The sequence below is a fragment of the Eumetopias jubatus genome, unplaced genomic scaffold, assembly GCF_037043125.1.
Source record: "Eumetopias jubatus isolate StellerSeaLion01/CBP00866 unplaced genomic scaffold, mEumJub1_p1.0 scaffold_13, whole genome shotgun sequence".
Classification (NCBI taxonomy): domain Eukaryota; kingdom Metazoa; phylum Chordata; class Mammalia; order Carnivora; family Otariidae; genus Eumetopias; species Eumetopias jubatus.
Genome location: NW_028274819.1, coordinates 32168059 through 32193717, shown reverse-complemented (window position 1 = coordinate 32193717; position 25659 = coordinate 32168059). Strand labels below are relative to the sequence as shown.

The 25659-nt window shown below is 37.0% G+C and overlaps 1 protein-coding gene across 2 annotated transcripts in view; it reads left to right on the top strand.

The window, feature by feature from the left end:
• METTL15 (methyltransferase 15, mitochondrial 12S rRNA N4-cytidine) overlaps window positions 1-25659 on the top strand; it is a 192290-nt gene that overhangs the window by 134084 nt on the left and 32547 nt on the right. For both annotated transcript variants that reach the window (XM_028117739.2, XM_028117738.2), the window contains exons 4-5: window positions 15968-16159; window positions 20136-20314. In XM_028117739.2, the coding sequence (XP_027973540.1) occupies window positions 15968-16159; window positions 20136-20314 (371 nt within the window). The remainder of the gene's footprint in view (window positions 1-15967; window positions 16160-20135; window positions 20315-25659) is intronic.

The following is a 25659-nucleotide window of genomic DNA, read 5'->3' as shown; positions in this document are numbered from 1 at the left end:
GACGAAACAACATTAGAATAATTGGGATCCCAGAAGAAGAAGAAAGAGAGAGAGGGGCAGAAGGTATATTGGAGCAAATAATAGCAGAGAACTTCCCTAATGTGAGGAAGGAAACAGGCATCAAAATCCAGAAGGCACAGAGAACCCCTCTCAAAATCAATAATAATAGGTCAACACCCTGACATCTAATAGTAAAACTTAACAATTCTCAGAGACAAAGAGAAAATCCAGAAAGCAGCTCAATAGAAGAGATATGTAACCTACAATAGTGAAAATATTAGATTGGCAAGAGACCTATCCACAGACACCTGGAAGGCCAGAAAGGACTGGCAAGATATCTTCAGAGCACTAAACGAGAAAAATATGCAGCCAAGAATACTATATCCAGCTAGGCTCTCATTGAAAATTGAAGGAGAGAGAAAAAGCTTCCAGAACAAACAAAAACTAAAGGAATTTGCAAACACGAAACCAGCCCTCCAGGAAATAATGAAAGGGGTCCTCTAAGCAAAGAGAGAACCTAAAAGCAGCATAGATCAGAAAGGAACACAGACAATATATAGTAATAGTCACCTTACAGGCAATACAATGGCACTAAATTCATACCTTTCAATAGTTACCCTGAATGTACATGGGCTAAATGCCCGAATCAAAAGACACAGGCTATCAGATTGGATTAAAAAACAAGACCCATCGATATGCTGTCTGCAAGAGACTCATTTTAGACCCAAAGACACCCCCAGATTGAAAGTGAGGGGGTGGAAAACGATTTACCATGCTAATGGACACCAAAAGAAAGCTGGGGTGGCAATCCTTATATCAGACAAATTAGATTTTAAAACAAAGACTGTAATAAGAGATGAGGAAGGACACTATATCCTACTTAAAGGGTCTTTCCACCAAGAAGATCTAACAATTGTAAATATCTATGCCCCTAACATGGGAGCAGCCAATTATATAAGTCAATTAATAACAAAAGCAAGGAAACACATTGAGAACAATACAATAATAGTGGGGGACTTTAACAGCCCTCTGACTAAAATGGACAGATCATCTAAGCCAAACATCAACAAGGAAATAAAGACTTTAAATGACACACTGGACCAAATGGACTTCACAGACATATTCAGAACATTCCATCCCAAAGCAACGGAATACACATTCTTCTATAGTGCCCATGGAACATTCTCCAGAATTGATCACATCACAAATCAGGTCTCAACCGTACCAAAAGATTGGGATTATTCCCTGCATATTTTCAGACCACAATGCTTTGAAACTGGAACTCAATCACAAGAGGAAAGTCGGAAAGAACTCAAATACACGGAGGCTAAAGAGCATCCTACTAAAGAATGAATGAGTGAACCAGGAAATTAAGAAGAATTAAAAATTTCATGAAAACCAATGAAAATGAAAACACAACTGTTCAAAATCTTTGGGATACAGCAAAGGCAGACCTGAGAGGAAAGTATATAGCAATACAAGCCTTTCTCAAGAAACAAGAAAGGTCTCAAATACACCAGATAACCCTACACCTAATGGAGCTGGAGAAAGTACAGCAAATAAAGCCTAAACCCAGCAGGAGAAGAGAAATAATAAAGATCAGAGCAGAAATCAATGAAATAGAAACCAAAAGAACAGTAGAACAGATCAACGAAACTAGGAGCTGGTTTTTTGAAAGAAGTAACAAGATTGATAAACCCCTGACCAGACTTATCAAAAAGAAAAGAGAAATGACCCAAATCAACAAAATCGTGAATGAAAGAGGAGAGATCATAACCAACACCAAAGAAATACAAACAATTAGAAGAACATATTATGAGCAACACTATGCCAGCAAATTAGATAACCTGGAAGAAATGGGTGCATTCCTAGAGATGTATCAACTACCAAAATTGAACCAGGAAGAAATAGAATACCTGAACAGACCTACAGCCACTAAGGAAATTGAAGCCGTCATCAAAAATCTCCCAAGAAACAAAAGCCAGGGCCAGATGGCTTCCCAGGGGAATTGTATCAGACATTTAAAGAAGAATTAATACCTATTCTCCTGAAACTGTTCCAAAAAATAGAAATGGAAGGAAAACTTCCAAACTCATTTTATGAGGACAGCATTACCTTGATCCCAAAACCAGACAAAGACCCCATCAAAAAAGGAGAATTACTGACCAATATCCTTGATGAACATGGATGCAAAAATTCGCACCAAAATACTAGCCAATAGGATCCAACAGTGCATTAAAAGGATTATTCACCACGACCAAGTGGGATTTATCCCTGGGCTGCAAGGCTGGTTCAACATCTGCAAATCAATCAACGTGATACAATACATTAACAAAAGAAAGAACAAGAATCATATGATCCTCTCAATAGATGCAGAAAAAGCATTTGACAAAGTACAGCATCCTTTCTTGATCAAAACTCTTCAGAGTATAGGGATAGAGGGTACATACCTCACTTTCATAAAAGCCATCTATGAAAAACCTACAGCGAATATCATTCTCAATGGGGAAAAGCTGAGAGCCTTTCCCCTAAGGTCAGGAACGCGGCAGGGATGTCCACTCTCACCACTGCTATTCAACATAGTATTAGAAGTCCTAGCCACAGCAATCAGACAACAAAAAGAAATCAAAGGCATCCAAATCGGCAAAGAGGAAGTCAAACTCTCACTCTTTGCAGATGATATGATACTGTATGTGGAAACCCAAAGGACTCCACCCCAAAACTGCTAGAACTCATACAGGAATTCAGTCAAGTAGCAGGCTATAAAATCAATGCACAGAAATCAGTGGCATTCCTATACACCAACAACAGGAAGAAGAGAGACAAATCAAGGAGTCGATCCCATTTACAATTGCACCCAAAACCATAAGATACCTAGGAATAAATTTAACCAAAGAGGCAAAGGATCTGTCCTCAGAAAACTATAAAATACACATGAAAGAAATTGAAGAAGACACAAAGAAATGGAAAAATGTTCCATGCTCATGGATTGGGAGAACCAACATTGTGAAGATGTCAATGTTACCTAGAGCAATCTACACATTCAATGCAATCCCCATCAAAATACCATCCACTTTTTTCAAAGAAATGGATCAAATAATCCTAAATTTGTATGGAACCAGAAGAGACCCCGAATAGCCAGAGGAATATTGAAAAAGAAAAGCAAAGCTGGCGGCATCACAATTCCAGACTTCCAGCTCTATTACAAAGCTGTCATCATCAAGACAGTATGGTACTGGCACAAAAACCGACACATAGATCAATGGAACAGAATCGAGAGCCCAGAAATGGACCCTCCACTCTATGGTCAACTCATCTTTGACAAAGCAGGAAAGAATGTCCAATGGAAAAAAGACAGTCTCTTCAACAAATGGTGTTGGGAAAATTGGACAGCCACATGCAGAAGAATGAAACTGGACCATTTCCTTACACCACACACAAAAATAGACTCCAAATGGTTGAAAGACCTAAACGTGAGGCAGGAGTCCATCAAAATCCTGGAGGAGAACACAGGTAGCAACCTCTTCGACCTCAGCCGCAGCAACTTCTTCCTAGAAACATCACCAAAGGCACAGGAAGCCAGGGCAAAAATGAACTATTGGGATTTCATCAAGATAAAAAGCTTTTGCACAGGAAAAGAAACAGTCCACAAAACCAAAAGACAACCGACAGAATGGGAGAAAATATTTGCAAATGACATATCAGATAAAGGGATAGTATCCAAAATCTATAAAGAACTTATCAAACTCAACACCCAAAGAACAAATAATCCAATCATGAAATGGGCAGAAGACATGAACAGACATGTTTCCAAGGAAGACATCCAAATGGCCAACAGACACATGAAAAAGTGCTCAACATCGCTCGGCATCATGGAAATCCAAATGAAAACCTCAATGAGATACCACCTCACACCAGTCAGAATGGCTAAAATTAACAAGTCAGGAAACAGATGTTGGCGGGGATGTGGAGAAAGGGGAACCTTCCTACTCTGTTGGTGGGAATGCAAGCTGGTGCCACCCCTCTGGAAAACAGTATGGAGGTTCCTCAAACAGTTGAAAATAGAGCTACCATATGATACAGCAATTGCACTACTGGTTATTTACCCCAAAGATAAAAATGTAGGGATTCGAAGGAGTACGTGCACCTCAATGTTTATAGCAGTAATGTCCACAATAGCCAAACTGTGGAAAGAGACAAGTTGTCCATCGACAGATGAATGGATAAAGAAGAGGTAGTATATATACACAATGGAATATTATGCAGCCATCAAATGGAATGAGATCTTGCCATTTGCAACGACATGGATGGAACTGGCGGGTGTTATGCTGAGTGAAATAAGTCAATCAGGGAAAGACATGTATCATATGACCTCACTGATATGATGAATTCTTAATCTCAGGAAACAAACTGAGTGTTGCTGGAGTGGTGGGGGTTGGGAGGGATGGGGTGGCTGGGTAATAGACATTGGGTAGGGTATGTGCTATGGTGATCGCTGTGAATTGTGCAAGACTTTTGAATCACAGATCTGTACTTCTGAAACAAATAATGCAACATATGTTAAGAAAAAAGAAAAAGAAGAAGATAGCAGGAGGGGAAGAATGAAGGGAAGTCAGTTGGAGGGGGAGACGAACCATGAGAGACGATGGACTCTGAAAAACAAACAGGGTTCTAGAGGGGAGTAGGGTAGGGGGATGGGTTAGCCTGGTGATGGGTATTAAAGAGGGCACATTCTGCATGGAGCATTGGGTGTTATGCACAAACAATGAATCATGGAACCCTACATCAAAAACTAATGATGTAATATATGGTGATTTACATAATAATAAAAAATTTAAAAAAAATGTGAACAGTTCTCCTCAACATCACTTCTCATTAGGGAAATGCAGATCAGAACTATGGTTAAATATCACCCTGTACCTGTCAGAATGAACAACACAAGAGACAGTAGGTGTTGGCAAGGATGTGGAGAAGGGGGAGCCTCTTGCACTGTTGGTTGGAATACAAACTGGTACAGCCACTCTGGAAAGCAGTATGGAGGTTCCTTGAAAAGTTAAATATAGCACTACCCTCCAATCCAGCAATTGCACTACTAGGTATTTACCCAAAGAATACAAAATTACTATTTCAAAAGTATACATGCACCCTGATGTTTATAGCAGCATTATCTGCAATAGTGAAATTTTGAAGACAGCCCAATTGTCCATTGACTGATGAATGGATAAAGAGGGTGTGATTGACATACATGCACACACATACACTCACACATACAATGGAATATTACTTAGCCACAAAAAAAGAATGAAATCTTGCCATTTTCAATGACGTGGATGGAGTTAAAGTGTTATGCTGGGTGAAATGGGTCAGTTGTAGATAGACAGGTACTATATTGTTTCGTTCATATGTGAAATTTAAGAAACCAAACAAATGAGCAAAGAAAAAAAAAGAGATGGGGGTCAAACCAAGAAACAGACTCTTGTCTATAAAGAACAATTGATGGTTACCAGAAGGGAGGTGGGTGGAGGGATAGATGAAACAGGTGATGGGGATTAAAGAGTACACTTATCTCTATGAGCACTGAGTAATGTATGGAAGAGTTGAATCATTATATTGTACACTTGAAACTAATGTTACACTGTTGACTAACTGGAATTTAAATTAAAACTTTAAAAAGAAAGTTAACGGTTTTCAAACTATAATAGGCATGGTGAAGTGGAAGGAGAAATATAGCCCAATAGAGGCACATCAGAGAGGTTGAAGAAAAAAATCTTTGGTCAAAAGATCACAGCCAGTATGACCTGCATTTGGTGGGCTTGAAGGAAATCTTTGTCATTGCTCCTAGCTCTCAATTGGCAGCATAGTGACCAAATTGTAAGAAGAGTATCTAAGGAAAGAAAACAACTTGGAGCTAGGGGAGAGGGGTAGCATTTATTAAGGGCTTTTCTATGCCCAGGCATCTTAGTAGGTGTTTTCATGTATATTAATTAATATACTCTTCACACAAGCTCTATGATATTGGAACTGCTCTGTTGTTCGCGTAGTACAAACAAGGAATCTGGCTCCAGAATTATTAGATGATACGCAGTTAGAAGAATGATGATGTTATATGTTCAATCTTAAATACACAAACAAATCAAATACTTGTACATCACCAGCCTCAGTATATATTAGTGCACTGTAGTCCTTTATAATAAAGTAGACCAATAATTTGTATTCCAAGTGCAGATGACTTACCAGAGTCAAGATGAACAATACTCATCATAGTCAAATTCAAAAATAATTAGATAAAGAATTAGAAAGCTAATGATCTGATTCAGTCTGAGCCCAGAACTTGTTGAGGTATTTCTACCATACTCAGCTGCATTAAAGGGGGAAAACTTAAACACCGTGAAATACAGGGAACTGAAACAGAGAAATTAAATAACTTGTCCAATACCATAGGGTTGGTAAGTAGCAGAAATCTTCTTATTTCTTAAGAAGAAATAAACCATCTCAGTGATTTATCTGAGTTTGTGCATATACCTTTCTATATTGTGTGCTCTTGTTCATTTTTATATTCCTGTATCCAGCACCTAGTAGATAATCCTTATTCAGCAAATATTTGTTGAGTGCTAAATCTGCAGACCTAAGCTATGAAGAGATAGCAAACATTAAAAACAATTAAAGTATTTTAATTAAAAAAATCAGATAAACTAGGCAGATTTGTTGATCATGACAAGGTCATAATGGTAAGGAGTGAGATCTGAGGTCGTATTAAGTAAGTAGAAAGTTGAGAGGTATTACAGTGTATTGGTTGAGAACAGAGACTGTAGCCAGACTAGCCTGTGTTTGCATTCTAATTCTACCCTTACTAGTTGTATGACTTTTACCCTCTGTATTTGTTTCTTCATCTGCAGATTGTGGGCCATTAGGTCACCGACCTCATAGGGTTATCAGGAGCATGAAATGATTTGATAAGTATAAAGCACAGGGTCTGGCACACAGAAAGTACCCTACAGTGTTTGCTCTTAAAATTGTTCAAACTAACTACGTGTTTCATCCACTCTTTTGGTTCCCTATGAATTCTTTACTTGGGAAGCCTAATGCAGTGGTAAAAGCAGCCATGGCCCCTGGTTTGTGCCTACAGATCAATAAAATTTAATGACTGGAAAATAGGTAGTACATTGGGATTTACATGAAATAATGTTGATGATAATGTAAGAAGGACTTAGAACCACAGTAAGCAGACCAACCTCCTAAAAAAAAAGTTACTTGTATTTTGCTCTTCTTATCCTCTTATGGGATGTTATCACACAGGTATGTCTCCAAGTGCACACACAAAATAAATGATTAAGGTTTATGATGAAGTGAACCCTGGATTCGGGTCACTTTAAGTTCAGTGAAACAAACTTTTAAGTGTTTGGGTACTGTTCCTGGCAGCTTCTTAAGAAATGTTAGTTCTTGGGGCTCCTGGGTGGCGCAGTCAGTTAAGCACTGGACTCTTGGTTTTGGCTTAGGTCGTGATCTCAGGATTATGAGATAGAGCCCTGAGTTGGGCTCTGCACTCAGCACTGAGTCTGCTTGATGTTCTCTCTTCCTCTCCCTGCCCCTCCTGCCTGTGCGCTCTTTCTCTCTCTTTCTCTCAAATAAATCTTTTTTTTTTAAGCTACTTTAAAGGGGGAAAACTTATGCTTAATATTGCTCTGCTTGTCACCCTAGTTCATATGATCCATGTTTATTATTAGTCCTGACTTGATGTGTTGGCTTTTGTGACTGGGTCTATTCTAATTACATATCTAAACTTACTCTCTTATGCCTGATTCTAACCATATTCCTGCCTAGGACCTCAATTCCTTCACAACTAGATGACTAGTTCTTTTTAGGAAAAGTCTGACCAACAGTTAGAGCCCTCCTATTTGCTGCCGCATTTACTTGATGTTAACTCGTTCCTGACACATTGCTTTCTTACCCCCTACTACCACCTGCTACTCCCTCCTAGATGATCATGTATTAGCTCTTACCAGACCCTATGGCACAGACTCCTTGTTGGTCTCTGCACAGATTTGTATTTCTGGTATCAGAACCTAGCCCCTTAGTCTACCTCTGAATTCTAAAATCAACCACCACACACTACTGCATGTTTCTTGTGATGCCTGTAAGAGGAAGATGCTCTGCAATGTGAAAGTCTCACTCAGTAGAAGGAAATCTAGGGGGAATTTTTTTTTCTCCTTCCTACTTTCAGTTCACTGCTAAATACAGAGAAGGTGGCATATTGTTTGCAAAAATGCCCACTATAATTCTTTTCTTTTCTGTATGTACCCCCTTGTAAGGTATCTTTACTACTCTTTTTATCAAGAGGTGAAATCTGATTTTACAGCCCCTTGAGTCTGAACTGAGCTATGGGCTTGCTTTGGCCAATGGGATATTAAAAAATGGGGCATAATTGGGAACTTGAAAGTACTTGTGTATTGAAGTTGGCCTACCTTGCTACTTTTGGAACTAGACCAGTCGGTGTTAAAGATTGGGCTAGTTAGCTAGATGCTAGAGACACATGGTCCAGTTACCAGCTTTACCCCAGCCAACTTCCCAACATGTAAGTGAGGCCAAATGAGACCAACTAAACCTCAGTCACCTACTATCAGAAGAATCACCCAGTTGAGCCCAGCCCAAATTGCTGATGCACAGAATATGAGCTGATAAATGATTGTTGTTTTAAGCTACTAAGTTTTGGGGTAATTTGCCAAACGGCAAAAGTTAGGTGATTCGGAAAGGATCAAGACCATCATTATTAATCATTTTCATGGACCATTTTTATGTTTTTTTGTCAGTTGTGTATGTCTGAATTCCATAATTGTTTACTATGGTAAAATTCATTACTGTACTTGAGGATAGAGTTATATAATGATTTAAAGCATTTATTTGGTATTACTGGTTAAGGTTAAGGTAGAAGAGTGTTAAATCCTAGGAGGAAAAGTATAATAGTGATGTTTTTCTTCCCTAGCCTATCTCAGAGTTATTCTCCAAATTCAAAGTTTTTCTTGAAAATTTATGTTCAGACTTCACATGTTTTAAATTGCTTTATCTGATTCTACACAAAAAAGTCTTCTCTCCATGAAACTGAAAATTTTATATCCATGGGCAGCCAAAGTACTTCTTTTGTATCAAATCTTTTATAAACCATGGGAGTTTGGGGGTTTTAAAACCAAGATGGGCAAAACTCACATTAACAACAAGATGTTCAACCCTATGAGTTGGATCCATTTTTATAATTTGTAGAGGAATTTATCCTTAACCCCTATTATTAAGCCTTATGTGCAGTTAGAGGAACAATAAAGTTCCATGGTCAAAATACACAGTGAGTTGTAGCTATTCTTACATCACTACCTCAGTATATACTACTACACCTTAGTCCTTTATAACAAACAGACCCATAACTTGTACTCTAAGTGCAGGTGTCTTGCCAGAATGAAGATCATCACAAAGAACTTAAAAAATGTCTTCCAGCAACCAAGGTATTATTGACACTGTACTGCTAAGCACCTTGGCTTTTCTTGGGCTTGGGTTGCAGAACCATTCTCAAGTAGCATGTGCTTTGAGTCACAGGCAATATTCTTCTTATATCCTGGGGAGCCTAAGGTAATAACAAATGAAAATAATGATGATTTGAACAAATCTTGCATTTGTAATTATGGCTAAATGTCCTGTTTTGCCTCTGTTTTGTGACCATCATGATTGTCCCTTGCCAATTCACACTTTTCTGTTACTTGTTTTATAACCCTTGTAAAATACATATGCAAAAATTATGAAAATTAAAATTTGAAGGAAGGGAGGAAGAAAGAGAAAAGAGGCCATGGAATATGCCTGTCCAGCAAAATTAGCTTCACATTAATTGCATATATGAAATAATGCCCCGGGGTCTAAAGTTAAGGCTGAGTTTTCATTTGACAGATTAGTCAGTAAACTTTGTGCATGGTTTTTTGACTGTGAGAACAATCTAATTCTGGAAACATGTAACTGATGCAGCATCAGAAAACTCTGCCTTAAACACCTGATTTACTTTGTAGTGTTGCCACGTGGTTACTTTTGTTCCCATATGATATTCTCACACTTGTGTATTAAACTGAGTTTTGTACCACAAGGATTACATTTTGGTTATTTACTAATAGTCAGGCATAAAACTGTTGTGTGTTATGTTTAAGGACACCCAAGAATGCAATCATTCCCTATAAGATTTTTTTTTTATTTTACAAGTATATTAACAGGATAATAGCTGTAAAACCCAAGGAATTAAGAATGTGCAATAGTGATTTGTTTGAGGTTTTGCTGTAGTACAAAAAAGATTTCTGTGGTTAAAGGTAATACCTGGATCCTAGAGAGTTGTAGTAAATGTGTGGGGCAGAAATTATACTTAGATCTGCAACAATTGACAAAACTAAGCTGCACAAATACAATAATGTAGGAAGCTTAGCAGCTGTGTACATGAAAAAGACTGAAAGGGCAGCACCTTCTTGCTAGACATGTCTCCAAAGGCAAAACAAAAGCAAAAATGAACTATTGGGACTTCATCAGGATAAAAAGCTTCTGCACAGTAAAGGAAACAGTCAACTCAAAGGCAACCTATGGAATGGGAAAAGATATTTGCAAATGACTTATCAGATAAAAGGCTAGTGTCCAAAATCTATAAAGAACTTATCAAACAACACCCAAAAAACAAAAAATCGGTCAAGAAATGGGCAGAAGATATGAACAGACATTTCTCCAAAGAAGACATACAAATGGCCAACAGACACATGAGGAAATGCTCAACATCACTGGGCATCATGGAAATACAAATCAAAACCACAATGTGATACCACCTCAAACCAGTCAAAATGGCTAAAATTAACAACTCAGGAAACAGCAGATGTTGGCGAGGATGCAGAAAAAGGGGGACCCTCTTACACTGTTCGAGGGAATGCAAACTTTTGCAGCCACTCTGGAAAACAGGATGGAAGTTCCTCAAAAAGTTAAAAATAGAACTACCCTACAATCCAGCAATTGCGCTACTAGGTATTTATCCAAAGGATACAAACATAGTGATGCGAAGGGACAGCTGCACCCCAGTGTTTATAGCAGCAATGTCCATGATAGCCAAAATATGGAAAGAGCCCAGATGTCCCTCAACAGATGAATGGATAAAGAAGTTGTGGGGTATTTGTGTTTATGTGTACACACACACACACACACACACACACACACACACACACACACACACACACACACACACAACACACACACACAAACACACACACACACACACAGTGGGATATTACCCAGCCATCAAAAAGAATGAAATCTTGCCATTTGTAATGATGTGGATGGAACTAGAGGGTATTATGCTAAGTGAAATAAGTCACTCAGTGAAAGACAAATGCCATATGATTTCACTCATATGTGGAATTTAAGGAACAAAACAGATGAACATAGGGGAAGGGAAGGAAAAATAAAATAAGATGAAAATTAAGAGGGAGACAAACCATAAGAGACTCTTAACTATAGGAAACAAACTAAGGATTGCTGGAGGGGATGTGGGTAGGGGGATGGGGTAATTGGATGATGGGCATTAAGGAGGGCACTTGATATAATGAGCACTGGGTGTTATATGCAACTGATGAATCACTAAATTCTACCCCTGAAACTAATAATACACTATATGCTAACTAAAATGAATTTAAAAAAAAGGAACTTAAAAGACTGAAAAGTATTAGGTAACATAGGCAATGGTCTGAAATGGATTCTGAAACCATTTTGACCTTGGGCTATATTAATAAAATAACTAGAACAAGAAAAAGCCAGAATTGACTTTATTCTGTGTTGATCATTATGGAATTTAGATCTAGGGACATAGACAAATTGGAACATATTCATAAAAGAGCAACTAGCATGATGAAAGGTTTTTGTGTGTGTGGAGAATAGCAGAAGAAACAAGAGTCGTATGGTTTAGAGAAAAGAAAACTTGAGGAGCATAATAGCTATAATAGTTATGATGTTTGCCACTGTAAGAAAAAAAAAAGCACTTCTAACTGGCTTTAATAATGAACATAATTTATGGGCTCATATAACTCAAAAGTTCTGAGACAAGTTGGATTTTAGGTGAGGCTCAATCTAGTGGCCTAGTTAATCTTTCTATTTTGCTTTCTACAGTTTTGACCAAAACTGGCTGCCACTCTCTCCCTTCTTGGGTCAGGATATCTGCTGGCAACAATTAGGGCTATGTGCTTCCTTCATGTCAAGTGTGAGTCTGAAAAACCTTTTTCCTCCTATATAGCTCATTGAAAGAAAGAGTAATTTTCTTTTTCCAGATTCCTAGGAAATCTCTCTTGTGTCTCATTGGGTAGAATTGTGACACATGCCAATCTCTGAACAAATTACAGGGGCCATAAGGATGGTGTGTGCAAATTTGCATGGCTAATCACAAATCTGTGTCTTGAGCTGAGATATTATGTTCATCAGGATTCTCAGGAGAAACAGAACCAGCAGGAGATACACACACACACACACACACACACTCGTATATTACATATTGATATATATTATATATAAAATATATATTTAAATATATAAATGATGTGTGTATGTATGTATATCTCCTGCTGGTTCTGTTTCTCCTGAGAATCCTGACGGATATAATATATAATATATAAAGGGATTTATTTTAAGGAATTTGCTCATACAATAGTGGGACTGGCAAGTCTGAAGTAGATAGGACAGGCCATCAGGCTAGAAATTCTCTGACAGGAGCTGATATTGAAGTCTTGAGGCTGACTTTCTTCTTCCTCTGGGAAACCTCAGTTTTTGCTCTTGGAAAGCCTTTCACCTCATTGGATGAGGTACACCTACATTACTAAAGGTAATGTCCTCGCTTAAAGTGAACCGATTATTAACTACATTTACAAAGCAACACCTCGATTAGTGTTTGATTAAATAACTATGTAATGTAGCTTTGCCAAGTTGACATATAAACCACTATAGATATAATCATTCTCGCCCAAAATACATGGCTGAAATTTTGAGGTCCTGCTGGAACAGAGATTGGCCAACTAAGAGGCAGCCAACAAATATCCCTTACAATGACTAATAGTATATGAAAGGCTTCCATGGTTGTAGGTTTTCAGTTGTTTTACATAGACTAATATCAAGGGGAAAAAATATAGAAATGGTGAGGAAACAGTTATCAACTAAAAAATAATTAGCAAAAAACAGTAATGAGTTCTGATTATTGGGAAATATTCAAACATGAGCTAGATGGTTGTCATGTAAGGCCTTAAAATTAAAGCCCAATATTATGTGTTCTTGACATCTGGGGAAAATTGGGAGACCTTCCAGTGGCCCAACCACAAGTTCTCCTCCCCACTGTGCTCTCACAGATAAGGTTCCTGAACCAAAGGACCCTTATTATCAAAGGAATAAGTAAAAATATCTGCTTATCTCTGAGTAGCAGGTTTCAGTTCTCTGCCCATGGAATTACTCAGACAAGCCAATCACATTCTCTCATGGGAACCAAGGGTGACCGGCGCTTTGGATACTTAAAACCTGCTTATTATAGCCTCTGCTTGCCCACTCTGTTCCTGAGTGCCACCCACATGTAGCCATGCATGGTACATGCTGCCCTCCTCCCCTGGGCTGTAAGGATGTGTGATTAATAAACTGTCAATTTCATCTGTCCAGTGGCCAGGTTCTGTGTTTCAACCATTTCCATAATTCTAGAATGGGCATCCCTCCCTCACCGATGAGGAGAATGCAAAGTGGTTAAAACAGTGACTCTCCCCCTACCCCACCCCACCCAGCAGTGATGGTGGAGATGGAAAAGATTCAAACATCAGTTAAATAATTGGAATTAGTGATTTGTGAGTTGCTTTCCAATCCCAGTATTCTATTATTTGTGTTCCCAGTGTTAGTATTAGCGTTCATTGTGTATTTACAAATACAGATATAACAATTTATCTTTCTACTATTAGCATCCATCAGGTTGTTTCACAAATTATTCATTTATATATTTCTTCCTCAGTTCAAAGCTTTGAAAAGCCATGCTTTATTCATCTTTATATACCTTCAATTAACATAATGTCTGATATATAGCAGATAGCCAATGAAATTTTGGTGAGTGAATCTGAAAATCAAGTTTCTCCATCAGAATTTGGGGAAAAATTACCAATGAGCAATGAAGTTCTCCTTAAACATAACATCATAAATATGAATTCCCCAACACTGTTGAAATCCAAACTTACCCTATCCACCTGTAGATGGAGGGAATAAGGTCTTGGGAGAGTTGCCAATTTTTTCTCTTGTCAGTCCCCATTCAAAATGCATACCAGTTGCCCTAAGGCTTCTGAAGAACCCTGCAGGCAGCATCTCACTTTGTGTAGGAAGGAGAATTAGTATAGCTGCAAGGTGATCCCAATTTCTTGCCTCTCTATTGATTTTGAATGCTCCATTCACTTCAAAATCCCTGCTGAAAGCTAAAACATTGTTTCTGCAAGTAGGTATTTATTTTAAGCATAGTTTCATGCTTCATACTTCAGGTGTGCAGCTGCACAGCACCCCTATCCTACATTATGGGAAAAATATAGAACAATCTAAAGTGTTTGGCTTGAAGATGTTTGACATACCTTTTTTCTGTGATCTCTGCTTTATTATTTATTGTACTTAAATTGGCTTACTCATTAAATTTATTTTTTATTAACATACAGTACTATATAAGTTTAAGGTGTATAGTGTAATGATTTGACTTACAAATATTGTGAAATGATTACCACAATAATTTAGTTAACATCCATCATCTCATATAAATATAAAAAAAGAAAAAAATATGTCTTTCCTTGAGATGAGAACTCTTAGGATTTACTCTCTTAAGAGCTACCTATATATCATACAGCAGTGTCAACTGTAGTTGTCATGTTGTATATTACATATTACATCCCTAGTACTTATTTAACTTATTTATCTGGACATTTGTACCTTCTGACCACCTTCATCCAATTCTCTTTTCCCCATCTCCTACCTCTGGTAACCACAAATCTGATCTCTCTCTCTCACTCTTTTTTTTTTTTTTAATGAATTTGGCTTTCTCTCTCTCTTTTTAAGATTTCACATATGACATCATATGTCTTTCTCTCTCTGACTTACTTCACTTAGGATAATGCCCTCAAGGTCCATCCAGACTATCACAAATGACAAGATTTCCTTCTTTTTTTAAGGCTGGATAATATTCCATTTGTGTGTGTGTGTGTGTGTGTACACAACTTCTTTATTCATCTGTTGAGGGACACTTAAGTTATTTCCATGTTCTGGCTATTATAAATAATGATTTTATGAACATGGGGTGCAGATACCTCTTCAACAGAATGTTTTCATTTCCTCTAGATATATTTCCAGAAGTGGAATTGCTGGATCATATGTTCTATTTTTAATTTTTTGAGGAAGCTCTATACTGTTTTCCATAGTAGTTGTACAAATTTACATCCCCACCAACAGTGCACAGTTCCCCTTTCTCCACATCCTCACCAGCATTTGTTATCTCTAAATTTATTCTTTTGATAAATGATATATGCTTCTTTTCCTGACCCATAGATTTAAGATTTTTCTTTTTTTGAAAAGAGTTTATTTTGTGCAAATGAATAAGAGATTTTTTTTTAAAGAACTATGAGTGACCTGGTCTGACAAAGGAATTTTGCAAATTCGTGAACTTACTGTATACCTTCACGGAATATACAATAAACTGTTTATTAGCAAAAATAAAATTATATTAATTCACCTCTGGTGTTGAAACCAGGGGTGTAAAGTTTCCATTTCCATATGTCTTTATATAGTACCAAGCATGTGATTGGTCCTTACTAAATACATATTGGTTAAATAAGCTAATAATAGTCTGTGCTTCCTTCCGTTGATCATAGACCATAAGAATTTAATATAACAAAGTCTTTTCTCCATCTCCTGGGTTTATTCACAGTAAACAGATCCGAGCTATGCTAGGCCAGTTCAGCCAGGCAGAAGCCTTATTAATGAAAGCTGGAGTGCAGCCAGGGACTTTGGATGGAGTTCTTTTGGATCTTGGGTGTTCCTCCATGCAACTTGATGCTCCTGAAAGAGGTTTTTCCCTCCGGAAGGACGGCCCCTTGGACATGAGAATGGATGGTGGCAGGTGAGTATGGATAAAGCATTTCTCCTCACAAGAAATCAATTTTGCAAAAACACTCTGGATTTAATTTCCTTTTAAGACTGCAGAATTCCCATCACACACCCACACCTAACACTATCCATACATAATAAATCAGTTTTGTTTGCTACTCATTATAGACTTTAGTGTTTCTCTAGATTTGAAATTCTAAAAGAAAAATCATTGCTATCTTTACACAAAATAGTGAAGAGGATAACTTTCATATTATCTTTTTTACAGATACAATATGAGCCTTTAGACTACAAACAGTATTGATAAATGTGATACTGAAACAATGGATCCATTTCTATCCAGGCCCAACTATGCCTATTGTGAGATGTAAAAGGAATTATATTTCATGCATATTCTTTTGAATACTGCATAAAATGCAAGATTCTGGAGGTCAGCAATTGTATGTTTTGTCCTGCTCTTGTACAGTCACTTTGGTTTAACCTTCTCCAGAGAAATTACAGTTTATGGTACTGTATCAACATAGTACTATGTATAGGACAGCTTTACACCTCCTCCTCTTCATTCCTCACCACTCTGGAAAGTTTGTTCTCCATTATTCAAGGAAGTACATATAACACAAAGAGGATCACATTCTAGTAAAGTGTGGGATAAGTTCTTTTAAACCTAAATTAATTTTTAAAGCTTAGATTAGCACTTGTCTCTATGCCTAACACTGGCTCAGGGATGGAATAGCCTCTACGTACAAAGCTTAACAGTGTTTTTCTTCCTCATTTCATGCCCCACCACCACCGCCAAATTATGTATCACAGCCCTCACCTTTGGGAAGCTTACCTTCTAAGAGGAATATTAGATTTTCTTATTTCTAAATAAGCAAACCATTCTGTTACTGTTACTAATCTGCAGTTCTAACCTACACAAACATTTCTACTGAGACAAATAGATTTTCCAAAATGTCTTCCAATCTATTAGAAGGACCTGTATATAAGAAATTTAATGTCCTGTTTAAGTCAGCAAATTAATATTGAGTTGACTTTGACTTCTTTCCCATAAAATGCTTTGTTCAATGGTAATTATTCACATATAGCCTTTTCCCCATGTTTTGATATGACCTGGTAACTTGGATTGTGACCCATACTTGTTGGAACCTTTTTGTTCTGAATCTTACACCTTCTTTTGCACAAATTGGCATTCATAGGATGAAGAATGTGATTATAAAAGAAAATAATGAAAATCCCTTAAAAAGCAGTGACTAATAGTAAAGGTCAAATATCTTTTCATGTTTGGAGATTGAGGTTGTTGTGTAGAGGTAATAAAATGTCAAGCAAATATCTGCTGTTCCTATGTCTTGTTAAAGGAGGATGCCTTCTGAAATACAATGAACAAAGTTTCTAATTAATGGTAGTAAATCCCCATATTGTTAATATAAAGACTTTTCAGCAAATTGTAGTCTGTAAATCAGGGTTCTTGAAGTTTTCCCCTAAGAACCTGAAAATAAAATTGCCCTTGAGCATTAAACTCTAAGTCAATACATAATGGATGAGATTAGAGTTGAGCAAATATATCTTAAAAAGCAGGGTGGCTTCCAGGTAGATCGCATAGACTGTATAACCCAATCAGTGCAAGTATATCCAATACTTGATCCAAGTGGTGTTACGGGGCGAGGGAGTCCAAGCCAAAAAATAGGGCCAGTCAGATCCTGGAGGCTAATATATCTCTGCGATGAAGGTAGATGCAAGAGGCTTTCCTAACCTGTTGCCATTTAACACTGGACTCGTATAGCATAGTTTAGTCTGTGCTATCTGGTTTCAGCAACAGGTCTCAGATTACAAAAGGTTCTCATGTAGCAAAAAGAAACACAGCTTCAAGGACTCGCGGGTCTAATTCTGTTGTCAGTTGTATTCTTCACTGGAGGTTAATCAGTTGTCACTTGTGTTAATATTTTCTTTCTGTCTTTAGTGCAGTTATTTTAAATCAGTGATTTTTGGAGAACCGACAAGATCTCTCACCTGTTAATTTGGGGGCGGGGAGCAGATTTTGTATCTTGACTTCACTGTGAATGCCTATTCTGAAGTCTCCTAGCAGCCTGTCGGCTTTTCAGTGTTGCCCCTTTTGTAAATGGAAACTTCTACATTGCTATTCAGTGTTAACATGAGGGTAAAATAAAATTATGCCCATTATCCACTGAACTATATTTGAGCAAAATGCTGTTTAATGGTCTTACTTAAAAGTAGAAAGGTATTATAAGAAACTGCTAAGTACATCCATACTAATCTTAGAGTTGTCCTGGTAGAGCTGGACTATATCCTGTGGGTCTGAATTTACTATCATTAATAAGGTTCATTTCGATGCTCAGTGGTTTGGACAGTTGAATACACAGCTACATAAGATCTAGTAGGATGTTGTCCATTAGGCTAAGGATGATGGACAAATCTAGGAATGGGCAAGATCTGGAACACAGACATTCATTGAGCTTCTGTATGCCAGACATTCTATCTATTTTACAATTGCATGTACTCTTAATTCTTCCAACAATTCTATAAGGAAAGCATTGTTATTTCATTTTACAGGTTAGAAATTGGGGCTTCAGTAGGTTAAAAAGCTTACACAATATGAATAGCAAGTCTGGGATTCTAACCTAGGTTGATCTGACTCAAAAGACCAAATCTTTATCCTTAAAGCTATTATTGAAGGAACAAAGCCTATTGAGATGGAAACAGGGCTACCTTATAGGATGTTCATTAGTCTGGGGGTACCATGGCAGCCAAAAAGTAAAATGAGTCAGATCTGGAAAGCAAGGTTTCATTCTCTCTGTCTCTCTTTCATACACATACGTGCGTGCGCGCGCGCGCACGCACACACACACACACACACACACACACGGAGTAAGACAGAGAGAGAGAGGGAGAGGTCATGGCAAAATAGGGCAAAAGCCAAAGACAACAAAATTTTCTCCTGGAGGCACTAGGCATGTTAAGGTGCAGTAGAGTATTTTTTAAGAAGGGATTCAGGTGTTTCTTCACAGCCCCACTGTGGTGTAGTATTTAGGTTTTAAAGCTACCATATCCTTATTACTTAAAGTCCTCACAGTGTGATACTGATGATCAGTCCAACACATTAACTACAGGAGTAGTAACTGTACTGTTAACAAAGCTATCTTACTAATAAGTAAGGTCTCGGTTGGTTCATCACTTAGAATTCCTTCACACATTTCCCTAAAAGGTAAACTGAAATGAATGGTCTGACAGAGTGAATGCTATTTCCTACTACTGTGATCTATTCTATTTGGCTAGAGGTTGTTTTTCCTTTGTCTCCTGCACCTGAAATTACCATCTCAGGCTTGTTTAGTACTGTTTCTTGATTACTAAGTTTTACCCCATGGTGACTTTAGTCATGGGTTTATAAACCAATATCATTAAACATTGGAAATAACATACATTATTACCATTAAGTTGTTCAATTTTTTTGTGAGGGAAACGGACTGGGAGTATCTTCTTGTATAGACTTTCCAAGTTCAATTTGTGCTCCCAAAAAAGTACTCAGTTACTTTATAATCTCAGAATTAAGTTCCTGAGACATAGGCTCCTTTAAATATCTGTCCATATCTTGTATCTTCTTATAGTGAAAAACAAAATCAGGCAGTAATTTAAATTTCGAACAAGCTAAGTCCAAACATTTTCCATTATTTTAGTTTAGGGGAAATCTGCATTAGTAATAATAACTTCTTTGTGAATTAAAGGTTAGTAAAATATTTTAATTTCGTGCTGCCCTTGACCTTGATGAATGTCACACACAATCCACTATTGCTATTATGATGGGTATTTGAAATGGAAAATCTATTTCATTCGTTTAAGATTTCAGTCTCTGGCTTTAAAAAACCTCAGACGCTCTCTTAGACTGTGTGTGTATACCTGACTTCAGTACTCTGAAATTTCACCTCTTGTCAATGAAAACTGACGTCAGCAAACTAATTGGCTCTTCTTGTGCGTAGGTACCCTGACATGCCCACCGCAGCTGATGTTGTGAACGCTTTAGATCAACAGGCACTTGCATCCATCCTGAGAACATACGGGGAGGAGAAGCATGCCAAGAAAATCGCTTCAGCAATCGTTCAGGCACGCAGCCTTTACCCCATCTCCAGAACCCAGCAGCTTGCCAGCATCGTTGCAGGTACCCTCATTAATTCTGAACAGTGTCTGAGAGAAAAAAGAAAAAAAATATATATATATATGTGTGTGTGTATATATATATATATTAATCCCCCAAACTCCCAGAGGGATTCATTTGTGCTTAAAATCATGCAGGATAGAATCTTGCGTATCCTTCTCTCCATACCAGCTTTCTTTTGGTTTTGCAAACTTCTCCCATCCAACACCTCTCCCCCACACAATTAAGAAAATAATACTGTAGTTGCTGATTAGTTGAACAATAGATTGTTTTTTGGGGTTTTTTGTTTTTTGTTTTTTTTGTGAGAGGTAATTTATCATTTATGCCTACCAAGGTGAAACATGGAATGACAAGAGCAGAAGAATTTCTTGATCTATCACAGTGGTTGATAAGCATTCTGTATAAGATCTGACATTACCTCTCTTAGTTTCACATTTCTGCATTTTAATATTTTGGGCAAAAGGAGAATTGCATTGCCCAACTGCTAAAATAAAATCCAGTGACTCATACATCTATTCTAAACAACCAGCTAACAAAGGGTATGTGATGTATAGGTTACTCCACTTTGTGAATGCTAACTAAATCAGCCTGAGGGGCTTATTGAAATATTTCATCTTTTGTGCTGTTTGCCACCATAAACCTCTTGAACTTAAGTCTAGCTAGGAGGCGCTTTATTATAGCCTTTCTGTTTGAAGCCAAAGTTGTTTCACAGCTGTGTTCCATGATGAAAGTTTTTCAAGGCAAAAATACAACTCCTGCAGTTATTTAACAGAATTCCAGTGTTAAATTCTTCATCTTATTGGGCCATCTGAAACTCTACATCATTTTTATTTACCAAATGTATTAGGATTTCTTTTCAATGGCTCCTGTTAAGTTACTTAAGTAGCTAAGGAAGTAGTGAAAATGAATAATTGTGCAGCTTATAAAAAGAACCTAATATTAGTTGCCTCTGTCTTAATATTATGTATAGTTTAAGGAATAAAACTTGATTATAAATTCATTCAGATGAAGATTTCAGATCATATAGCAGTTGTTTTATGACATAATTTAATAAAACTCTATTTTACTTAGGATAATAAAATATAGAGTTGGCCAAGTCTTTAAATTTTTTAAGCTTTATACACACCTCAAGGCCTTTCCAACTTACTACTGAGATTCCTGTAGTCAAGTAAGAGCAAAATTCTTGTAGGTTATATGATCATAAAATATTGCATGGTATTTTTTCCCAAAAAGAGTTTGTATTAGCAGACTGCATTAATTCGCCCTCTGTCTTGTATCCCTTTCTTTCTACTCTGTACTCACTAACCATTACTACCTTATCTTACCCTTTCTGTCATTCTTTAGCTGTATATGTTGTCTGGTTCCCATATTTTTATACATGAGAAAATTCAGAATTTTCTAGTGCTGTAAGTGAGGATCAGGGCTAAGGGCATCCTAGAGATCATCCAGTCAAAAAACCTCATCTGATAACTGAAGAAACTGAGTCTCAGGGAGGGTCAGTGGTTTCCTCCAATGTAGACAGCCTAGTTAATGGCAAAGTCAGTACTAATCTAGAATTTGGAAGCTCATGAATTTGAGGCATAACTGGGAATTTGCCTTTAAGATATTGAGTTAACTTTTTTGTCTCAGGGTCCTAATCTGCAAACTTGGGGTAATAACTCTGTGGCATTACACAGAAATTATATCAAGATGTAGAATAGGAACAATTTCAGTATTTTCAGAAAGATTATGATGTGAAAAACATATTAGGCCTAAGAGAAATGATACCATAAAAATGAGAATATTCATATATGTGTAGAATTAAATAAATGCCATTAAAAGATTGAGTTCCCCATAATGAGTCCTTTTTTATGGCTCAAATCAGCCCATAATAATACAAATTTACTGATGATATAATTCTGTGGAAAAGGGAAAAACAGAAAAAAAATAGGTTTGCATTTTGTGCTCTTTTATTCAAAAACCATTTTGGGAGAGGCTGCTATATACCAGGCATTATACTGAGTACTAACAGTAGAAGGGGGAGCAGATCAGAGCCTCTATTCACAAAGTTTACTGACTGCTTAAGTGGCTGAATAAAAACATAGTATAGTAAACATGGTTCTTCTAGTTATAGTGGAAATCCCCTTATTTACCATAGTCTGAAGTTATGATTATGTGGGTAATAGAAGAAGTTGGTACATGTGGAGAATTATAGAACCTATACATATTTATATATATGGAGATGCTCGGGTCCTAATTGCAGTTCTGCAAAGTCCATTCTTACATAAACCACAACCATGGTGTATCTTCTACAAGCTCTGATTTTATTTTTATTAAAGTAAAGTTAGAGTTTAAAGGTACTTACAAAGCAATCTGAACATATTTTCTAGATTTTTATAATTTTTCAATCTTTCGTAATTACCTCATGTACATCTAATTTGATTGCATTTTTTACATGACTTACCTTTTTCGAGAGTTTCCAAAGTCTCTACATTAGTTTTCATGAGAACAGCAGATGTCTTTCATTTTGCATTCATATTTCACCAGTTTATGTAATATTTGATTAAATTAATTAATGGCAAATATAAGTGCTCTGGGCTATAAGGGAATAGCTCTTTCGGTGGGAGCAGGACTGTATAGGAATGCTCGGAGTAAAATACTACCCTGAGACACTTGAACAGAGAAAGGGATTAATTTGTCAGTTCTCTTAAATAGAAGTCTCTTAAGAGCTACTCATGAGGAAATATGGAAAGCAATGGAGGGCCCATTACGGTTCCTGTATTAGTTTCCTGGTGCTGCAGTAATAAAGTACCACACATTTGGTGGCTTAAAATAACAGAAATTTATTCTGTCACAGTTCTGGAGGCTAGAAGTCCAAAGTCAAGTTACCAGCAGGGCTCTAGAGGAGAATGCCTCCTTGACCATTCCTAGTGTCTAGCAGTTGCCAGCAATCCTCGGTGTTCCTTGGATTATATATGTATCACTAAGTCTCTGTCTCCACTATCATGTGGGATTCTCCCTGAACATGTTTTTGTGTCCAAATTTTCCTTTTATTATAAGGACATCAGTTGTATTGGATTTAGGGCCCAACCTAATAGAATATGTCCTCAACTTGAATGATATCTGCAAAGACCCTATTTCCAAATAAAGTTATGTTCACAAGTTTCTGGTAAACACAAACTTTGGGGGACACTATTCAACCTGGTACAGTTCCTAAGCAATATCTTTATTTAAGAAACATGTATTTTGGCAGGCTATAACATGCTGTGACTATATTCGGACATCTTTTCTGGTTCTAATAAAATCATACTAAGTATGTCCAAAATTATCAAGCACTCTGGGAAATATGCCACATAGTAAAGCCCATATATTGATGGAAATATAAATCACTTCCTTTACTTTCAAAAAGCTAATAATCCATTAGGACAAGGAAGACCATGACACTTGTAATCACAATATACTTAGTGGAATTATCTAATAATTCAAGTGATTAAGTTGTAATTTGTAAAACCTAAAGCCTGGTGCCTTTTGCTAGTACAAGTAACTACAGTTCCAGTATTCTTCCATATCATGTGAGCACCAAAAGACAGGTTTGAAGCTGCAGTTTGGAACAGGACACTTACAACTACCATGAATTACTTTGTGAATTACCAAATTAGTGATTTATCATTCCAAAAACAACCTGTGGGACTTCACTATTCATATACACTATTTAGAACTGCTAGCCAGGGCGCCTGGGTGGCTCAGATGGTTGAGCGTCTGCTTTCGGCTCAGGTCATGGTCCCAGGGTCCTGGGATCGAGTCCCGCATCGGGCTCCCTGCTCCTTGGGAGCCTGCTTCTCCCTCTGCTTCTTTCTCTCTCTCTCTCTCCCTCTCTTCTCTCTCTCCCTCTGTCTCTCATGAATAAATAAATAAAATCTTAAAAAAAAATTAGAACTGCTAGTGAGAAATTTTAATATTAATATCTAACACATGTTAGTGTTCTCTCCAAAAATAATTCATAAATAACAAATCACATTTTCTTAAGCCTAGTTTATGTTCTAATACAGTTATAACTAAAAAGTTAGATTTATGAACTCTAAGACTTGAAAATGACCTGAGGAACTAATTTAATGTAGAACCAAACTCTTCATCACCTCTAATAAATGGTTATCTTGCTTTAGCCTTGTCATCTCCATCTGTCTTACTCCCCTTGTATTTCTGTGAAGAGGAACACATTTCAGTCTGAAATTGCTAGTTCCATAAATAGAGACCTAAAGTCTTTAGAAAGGATGAATTCCTTAGAATAAAATCCAAATTCCTTTACATGGTTTGCAAAGCTTTTCATGGACCAGCTCTTACCTGTCTTTTCATTTTCATCTTTCTTGCTCTCCACAGTAATCTCTGTCCTGACCATATTAAAGTTCTTACAGTCTCGTCTTTCCAGCACACCATAGTCGCTCTCACTTACAGGCCTTGTGTATTATTAACATTAACACTAAAGTGCCCAACCCCTATCCTTTCCTATCGCTAGTGCCTGCTCATCCTTTTGAGCATAGCTGAAGTGTCACTTCCTCCAGGAGGTTTTTTTCTAGCTCCACACAGATTAGTTGAGATGCTCTCCTCCATGCTCCTGTAGCACTGCATTTCCCTGTCATAGCATTTCCACTATTCTAGTGCTTGCTTCCCATTTAACTTCTCCCCTAGATCTGTACTGTCTAGTACAGTTGCCAGTAGCCACATGTGTCTATGGAATTCTTGAAATGTGGCTGCTCCTAATTGAAAAATCATACATGTAAAATATACACCTTAATTTGAAAAAAGAATTTAGTGTATCTCAAAAATGTATATGTTCATCCTGTGTTGAAATGGTCATATTTTAGAAATTATTGGGTTGTATACAATATTAAAATTAACTATACCTGTTTCTTTTTACTTTTTTAAGGTGGGTATAGAAAATTTTAAGTAATATAAAACTTTATTTTATAAAGTTGGTATTCAGAGAAATAACATCAGTGGAACTAAAAAATTGGTGTTCAGTCTTGGAGGTCATAAACAGTGATTCCCTCCATACCATTATGCTCTAATAACACTAACACTAAAGTACTCAAGTAAATTAGGAAAAGCACATTGCCTTCCCAGTACTTTCGTTTATTCATCTTTAGGCTGAAATGATATTTTTCCTCCCTTATTCTTTAGAGATGCTGTGAAAAAAAAAGAAAACTAATAAAATATTTTTATTAATTAAGAATTTTTAATGGGAAACGATACATATAAAAATCCAGCTCTCCAGGAAAAAGAAGATTTATGTACTTAATTTTGTAAAAAAATAATGGCTGTGATCTAGATTTTACAGAATTAATGTATATTTGAATTATGTAGTCTTAAAA